The sequence below is a fragment of the Mus musculus genome, chromosome 7 (genome assembly GCF_000001635.26).
Source record: "Mus musculus strain C57BL/6J chromosome 7, GRCm38.p6 C57BL/6J".
Taxonomy (NCBI): Eukaryota; Metazoa; Chordata; class Mammalia; order Rodentia; family Muridae; genus Mus; species Mus musculus.
Genome location: NC_000073.6, coordinates 22436766 through 22445044, shown reverse-complemented (window position 1 = coordinate 22445044; position 8279 = coordinate 22436766). Strand labels below are relative to the sequence as shown.

Here is an 8279-nt window from a genome sequence, read left to right as displayed (position 1 = left end):
AGTGTGGACACTATGCCCCTCCTTAGATTTGGGAACAAAACACCCATGGAAGGAGTTACAGAGACGGAGTTTGGAGCTGAGATGAAAGGATGGACCATGTAGAGACTGCCATAGCCAGGGATCCACCCCATAATCAGCATCCAAACGCTGACACCATTGCATACACTAGCAAGATTTTATTGAAAGGACGCAGATGTAGCTGTCTCTTGTGAGACTATGCCGGGGCCCAGCAAACACAGAAGTGGATGCTCACAGTCAGCTAATGGATGGATCATAGGGCTCCCAATGGAGGAGCTAGAGAAAGTAGCCAAGGAGCTAAAGGGATCTGCAACCCTATAGGTGGAACAACATTATGAGCTAACCAGTACCCCGGAGCTCTTGACTCTAGCTGCATATATATCAAAAGATGGCCTAGTCGGCCATCACTGGAAAGAGAGGCCCATTGGACTTGCAAAATTTATATGCCCCAGTACAGGGGAATACCAGGGCCAAAAAGGGGGAGTGGGTGGGCAGGGGAGTGGGGGTGGGTGGATATGGGTGACTTTTGGTATAGCATTGGAAATGTAAATGAGTTAAATACCTAATAAAAAATGGAAAAAAAAAAAGAAAAGGCCTAGTTACTGTGGTGCTGGACTAGGGTGCAAGCGACAAAGCCTGAAACAGTCTCTCCACCCACCCTCTTTTTATGGCCACACCCCCAACATTAATAAAGAAAAGAGGGGAAGATGTGGAAGATCACACTGTGGGAAGCCAGACCTTCAACAGCTCCCTCCCTGAGAATCAATTGACCCTTTGTTGGGAGCCGAGCCACCCCCTCCTTCACACAAGGCTGATTGTGAGAACCAACTGATCCTTCTCTTGGCCAGTCACCTGGGGCTGTTTGGGCAGAACCAGCATCCAAAGATAAGCCACAAGATGTTTCAAGCCTGCACTTAGCATCTGCCCCAGATGTCCCTCCCTCTCTCTGTGCTTTGATCATTCCCCCTCAGACACTCCCTATTTCCTCTAACTGTGGGCTGATAATCAGGCTTCCAGCCTCCATTAAAGTAGACCTTGACAACCCTTTGCTTGATCTCGCTCCCTTTTCTCACGCGTTTCTCTTTCAGGCTTGGTTCCTTTTGAGCCCCGAATAACTGTGTCCCGCGGGTCGGGATAATAAATGTCAATTAGCCAACACAAACTTTACAGATGAAATCATGGATATGTACTCGTCCTAGACAAACATAAGGTGTCTGAGCAATTAAAGATAAGTTATTCTTTCTTTTTGTCCTATTTCCACATATATCCCATTCTAACTGCTGGTATTTTCATTTGTAAAAATATTGTACAGTGATATCTTAATTCTCACACATGAAAGTCTAAGTTCATTGTGCCTGAGACAATATTGTTGCAGGCTTAAATATCAATAAAGGTTTGGAACATACAATTCTTAGATTTATAACCTGAATTTTTACTTTTCATCATTGAAAATCAACTAAGTCCCTAGTTTTTTATTATACCTAGAGCAGAAATGAGTTGGAGCTATTTATTTCTTAATGATTGCTAAATCCATATCTTTGCTTGTATGTCCAGGATTACTTAATTACAAATGAAATTCTCTAGATACTACCAAAGTACATTAGACCTGTGATAAGGATTCATGAGTATATCAGAAAATGAGGCATGATCTAGCTGAAAATAAGTGGATATGGGAATAACCCCAGGATTCAGGTGGGAAAGACCAGCTTCAGTTAATAAATTCATCATTTATAAATGTCCTGGGTCCAACATGGGAAAAGTTGTAATGAAGCAACTTCCTGGGAAATTACAGAATCTGAATGACACATTGCCAGTTTTCTGGGAGGATTTGGTGTCAGAATAATTTTGCAAGAGTGAAATAGTAGGGAGGAAAGTACTCTGTAGAAACTCACATAATGTTGTTCTACCCTGGAGCGCCCCAATTCACATCTGACCATGAGATCAATACAGAACTTAGATTCTCCCAAAGGAAACATGAAAACCTGTGGGGAGCGGGTGTGGCGGCAGTCCCAAAGGCGCCAGGGACTGCAGCTAAGTCATATGACTTGCACCTGACTTCCTCATATAAGACACAAACATCTTGAGTGCTGCGCAGGTGTACCAGGATACAGGTGAATCCAATTTGGTGGAGATTTGCCCCTGCTGCACTGATTAGCTGAAGCTGCGTGCCTGGTGAGGTGGCGTGGCCTGCTGTGCGTGGATGTGAACTGAGAGTATAAAAGAGTGAGAGGCCCAGGGTTCGGGGGAGATATAAAAACAAGGGAGATATAAAAACGAGGGCGATATATAAACAAGGGAGATATAAAAACAAGAGAGATATAAAAACAAGGGAGATATAAACAAGGGAGATATAAACAAGGGAGATATAGAGAAAGAAGAAACAGGACTGAATAAACGTGTGCAGAAGGATCCTGCTGTGGCGTCGTTCTTCCTGGCCAGTTGAGTGCGCGCAAGAGTTGGTGCTGAAACCCGGGACGGGACGAGAAGACCTAGGACGAGAAGACCTGGGACGAGAAAACCTGGGAAAAGAAACATCTTCAGGCATGAGTGAAGACCCCCTGCTACAGGGAGGATTCAGAACTGCATAACGGGGAAGAAGGGGTTAATGAAGTGTTCCTGTAAAACAGACTGTTGAGAAGGATCCGGCGTGGATTCAGAACTCTTCACCTGGGGAACGGTACTGATGAAGAGAAAGAAGAAAGATGAAGACTGAATAAACTGCTGTTAGAAGGACTGGTGGCCGCGTCGTTCTTGCTGGTCGAGAGCGGGCGCGACAATTGGTGGCCCGTACGGGGATCCGACTCCCCCACCGAGTTCAGAACTTTCAGCAGTCAGTGGTTGCAGGCAGGGTAAGTTCACGGTAAGTGAAACTTGCGACCCCAGGGGTTTGGGAAGGACCTCGGATAAAATTGAGGCAAGTATAAAGTTGCCAGGAAGGAGGCACAAAGTAACGATAAGGTTCCTGGCTTTGGGACAAGTTAAGGTTCCTGGTTTTGGGACAAGTTAAGGAACTATGATAACCTCAGTGTAGTGATCAAGAGATCCTCGCTGTGTAGTTATGCTTTTTTCTCCTATTGGCCCTTTGTGGGTAGGTCTGATAGTTTTGGTCTTGTTTGTTCTGATATATGGACTCTGTTACTGTTTGAAACTGTGTGTAGAGGCAGTCAAGACAGGTCAGAAAATCCTTACAGAGCAACAAGAAAGTATGTCGGAAGAGGAGAAGGGCTTAAAAAGAAAAAGGAAAAAGAAAGGAGACACAGTGTTATCAGGTGGACAGAAAGGACAAAATAAAAGAGCCGAGGTGGAGGAGGAAGGCGAATTAGCTTTTGTGCCGCCTCCCTATGCCTCCTCAGCAGCCACCTGTAGGTGGACCTTCTGTCCAGAGATTTGGCGTATTGACTCCCCAGATGGACACACAGGTGATTGAGGTTATGGTCTCATTACCACGAGGTATTGTGTCCATCTCCCCTGGGATCGAGTAGATCAGGTGTTGACGTGGGCGAGAGGGTCTGTTTGTGTGTTTCCACAGGACCAGATGGAACCTCTTTGGGTGCCGGAGAGATTGATGAGACGCTGCAAGAATGAGGCTCCTGATCCAGTTGCCCCTGTGGATGTGGTGGATGATCCCACAAGCACAAAGGATGGAGCTGAGATGAGAGATCCTTTCGGTATTCCAGAAGCCGATACCAGCTCAACATGATGTTCAAATTTTTCCACGCTTTTTGATCCCTGAATTCCCCTTAAAGAGATAGCCCCGCTGGCCATCTATCCCTTGCTTCAGGGAAGATGAGCGGGGATGAGAGCCCTGGGATGTATGCTTGTTATAGTGCGTGTGCGTTGTGTGTTTGGCACATGTGTTAGGTGCAGCGTGTGCAGGCCCGCACTTTCGCCATGGTAGCGTAGGCTTTTGCTGCAGTGGAGGCGGGACAATCTCCTCAGATTCGGTTTGCCGCTCTAAAAGAAATTATGCTGCGTTATGCCGTGGGGTGCGAGGCTAAGCACTGCACAGAGGATAGCTGCTGTTGGCATCCTGTGGAAGGCATGTCTGATTGCATGAAGGTTCAGTGTCCTAGTTCCCTTCCCTCAGGAAAAACGACACGGGAGCTGGCCAAGACCTCTCTGGGTGATGAGCCTAAGGGATGGTTTTGTGTAGGGCCCCTATGCTTGCACACTGGGGATCAGACCTCTACCTTCACCCATGAGGCTTGCTTGCAGCAATTAAGATCTGGCCATAAGTTAATTAACATCCTGGCCTTTTGATGCACCTGCCACAAGCAAAACAAAATCTCCCCAGGTGTGGCTTGGCATGATTGAGAGGTAGTCAGTGATAAGACTCCCTGGGCATGTCACCAACCTAAGACAGGGATCAAACCAATGCTGTTTGTCTCCCAAAGACGGGTAAGGGGCATGGTTGCGAGGGGCTATCTACAGACATTCTCTCTGCCAAAAAAGAAAAAAGGGGGAATTGTGGGGAGCGGGTGTGGCGGCAGTCCCAAAGGCGCCAGGGACTGCAGCTAAGTCATATGACTTGCACCTGACTTCCTCATATAAGACACAAACATCTTGAGTGCTGCGCAGGTGTACCAGGATACAGGTGAATCCAATTTGGTGGAGATTTGCCCCTGCTGCACTGATTAGCTGAAGCTGCGTGCCTGGTGAGGTGGCGTGGCCTGCTGTGCGTGGATGTGAACTGAGAGTATAAAAGAGTGAGAGGCCCAGGGTTCGGGGGAGATATAAAAACAAGGGAGATATAAAAACGAGGGCGATATATAAACAAGGGAGATATAAAAACAAGAGAGATATAAAAACAAGGGAGATATAAACAAGGGAGATATAAACAAGGGAGATATAGAGAAAGAAGAAACAGGACTGAATAAACGTGTGCAGAAGGATCCTGCTGTGGCGTCGTTCTTGCTGGCGAGTTGGGGGCGCGCTCGAGAAAAACCCTTCTCTAACTTCTGCCCAGGTACTCATTAACATCTAACAAACTCCTAGACATCATCAGTAAGCATCAGAAAGGAATGGAGATTTGCTCTGAGGATAAATGATAAATAATAAACTCTCTGAAGGATGTCATGTCCCGGTGCCCTATTATTTTATGAGACTGGAAACCTGGACTTGTTAGGTTACCTTCACAGCATTACAAGGAGAATAAGAAACCATTCCGAATTTCATTGCATTCTTTCTCAGGCAAAGAGTGACACAGAGAAGTTCCTCAATCAAAGCACTACAAAATATACTTCTACAGGAGCTGTGCTCTGCAGCTGGCCTTCAGATGAGCATCTTCATCCTGACTGAGGCTCAGAAGGTGGGATTCATCTACCATAGACTTCTGCTTAAAATTATTTTCTCTTTTCTTCAGTGAAAATTGTCTTCTGAAGCCAACATGAAACATTATTTCTTTTTGAAGTCTGCAGTTTAATTTATGTAGGTTAATATTCTGCTTTCATCTCAAAGAAATGTCTGTGTCCTAGATTAGTAATTAAGTGTAACATGTATGTGAGATGTTGAATTTTATCTGGTAGATGGAGGCCCTTGTGTTCCTAAAGAAAATATATAAACAAGTAAAATGCAGACTAAACATTAGCTTGCAAAGGGTATAATACTAATTGTGTTAATGATTTTCAAGGGAAGCTGGAGATGACACAGCTAAGACTCTGGCACCTGACATTTTGGAACAAAAATTAAGATCAGAAAAACTATGAATAAATGAAACTTGTTAGCAAGTTGGGGTTTTTTCACATGAAGGACACATATGTAAGCCTATGTTAATCTGTGTGATCAGAAAACAGCTGGCTCTATCAGAAATATATGGTGGCTTTTGTGTGTGTGTGTGTGTGTGTGTGTGTGTGTGTGTCTGTGTTTGTATGGATGAATAGTATAAAATTTTCTTAAATCCAACATCTTAATTTTCTACAGCAGAATTCAGTTACACAACTTTATTATTATGTACAATCTTACATGTTATTCCCATACACACTATTTTTTTTGAGTGTTGAATCTGAATGTAATGTCTCAAAGCAAGCATTAGACTTATATTACAGAAGAAAACAAGTAAGTCAGGTGACACATCAGCCAAGATACATCGAAGTCATCTGATGCATAATGACACAAAACAGAGAAATGTATACATAAAAGCTAGCAAGAACCAGGCAGTGTTTACAGCTGAGATAAAAATCATACCTACCTAAGGTCAACTTATTCTTAGAAGCCAGGGGCAAGGGCTTCATGCCCTAGCTATAGTTCCAATTCTAGTCTATTGTATAATCCACCTTCTCCCTAGGCCACTGTAAATTTCTACCCATACACACTATTTTTAATGTTACTATAACATGAGGATATTCAATTATTTATTTTTATGTTGCATTTATATATTCTTTTATTTTTTTATTAAGTACATCCCATTTGCAGCTTACCCTCCCTGCTAATTCAATTCTTATAATGGATTCACAAACTCATACTAGACTCTTTACTGTCTGTATTCATATGCAAAGCCCATGGTGTGTTAAAATGTGTGTTATTGTGTTCTTGACCTACTGAACCAATAAAGATGTAGTTGCAATACAAAATGTATCTTGAGTCAGGAGTAATTCAATAAGTATAATATTTTACCTTAGTTTTTATACATGCATTGTTTTCCCTGCAATTTACCTGTAATGTGTAACTAGAATACGGTCTCACTTATCAAGTAAAGAAATGGTCTCAAATCAATTGGTAAGTGTGGACAATAGAACAGAGGCCCACAGAGAGTAGTGTCCTATCTATTCATCAATGTAGGATTGGGAAAAGCCCTCTCCATGTCTGCTCATGGTAAATCCGTGAAAACCACTGAGGAAGTGGCTCTTCAGCTCCTCTTGCTTTGCCAGTTTGGGGTTGGAACTGTGGCCAATGTCTTTCTGTTTGTCCGTAATTTCTCTCCAGTCTTGACTGGTTCTAAACAGAGGCCCAGACAGGTGATTTTAAGCCACATGGCTGTGGCCAATGCCTTGACTCGATTCCTCACTATATTTCCAAACAACATGATGGCTTTTGCTCCCAAAACACCTCCAACTGAACTCAAATGTAAATTAGAATCCTTCAGTCACCTGGTGGCAAGAAGCACAAATTTGTGTTCCACCTGTGTCCTGAGTTTCCATCAGTTTGTCACTCCGGTTCCTCTTAATAGAGGGAAAGGTAAACTTGTACTTAGAGCAAGTGTCACAAACATGGCATGTTATTCTTCTTACAGTTGTTGGTTTTTCAGTGTCTTAAGTAACATTCACATTCCAATTAAGGTCAGTGGTCCACAGATAACAAACAATAACACTGACTCAAACAGAAAGTTGTTCTGTTCCACTTCTGGATTCAGTGTAGGCATTGTCCTCTTGCAGTTTGCCTATGATGCCACATTCATGAGCATCATGGTCTGGGCCAGTGTCTCCATGGTACTTCTCCTCCATAGACATTGCCAGCGAATGCAGCACATCCTCACTCCCAATCAGGACGCCAGAGGCCAAGCTGAGTCCAGAGCAACCCGTACTATCCTGATGCTGGTGGTCACATTTGTTAGCTTTTATCTTCTAAATTTTATTTGTATCATGTTACATGCCCTTTTTATGCATTCTCATTTCTTCGTAAGGCTTGTCAGTGAGATTTTAACTGCAGTCTTCCCCAGTATCTCTCCTTTACTGTTGATCTTCAGAGATCCCAAGGATCCTTGTTCTGTGCTCTTCAACTGTTGAAAGTCAGAGTCGCTAAAAATGCTAAATGCAAAAGACAGCTTCACTAATACCATTAAGGACTTTATTCCATAAATATGTATTCAACATTTTGTACGAACAAGGTGTGGGCTCACTGCTGTAATTTTAAAAGAATAAGGCTATACACATTTGTTGATGTGAAATGATTTCTGTTTGGAATCTGATTGACATGGTAAGTGAGTTATTCACCATCCTCTGTTCTCCTGTATATAACTGTATTCTGCTGCAGGCTGGACTGAAACTGATGCAACCCATATTCCCTAAACAGTTTAATGTGTTAAATGATCCTGATCAAACGCATATTCTCGCTCCTTCTTAGTTAATACTTTAAACTTCGGATAAGAACAGAATCCATCTCTATATTTCCCTATTTGAATAAATGAGAGTGCTTTGCTATGATTAAATATTTTCAAGGATGAAATGTATATAAATAGTAAATATATTGCATGTCATTCCATTTTAGTTAGGAGATATATGCTTAGCTACCTTGGGTCCTACTCAAGTGAGAGTCAAGCACTGAAA

The 8279-nt window shown here is 43.0% G+C and overlaps 1 protein-coding gene across 1 annotated transcript; it reads left to right on the top strand.

Moving 5' to 3' along the window:
• Positions 1-6815: 6815 nt before the first annotated feature.
• Positions 6816-7739, top strand: Vmn1r149 (vomeronasal 1 receptor 149). Its single transcript, NM_001166840.1, has one exon. It carries the CDS (start codon positions 6816-6818, stop codon positions 7737-7739), a length of 924 nt encoding a protein of 307 aa, NP_001160312.1.
• The last annotated feature ends 540 nt before the right edge of the window (positions 7740-8279 follow it).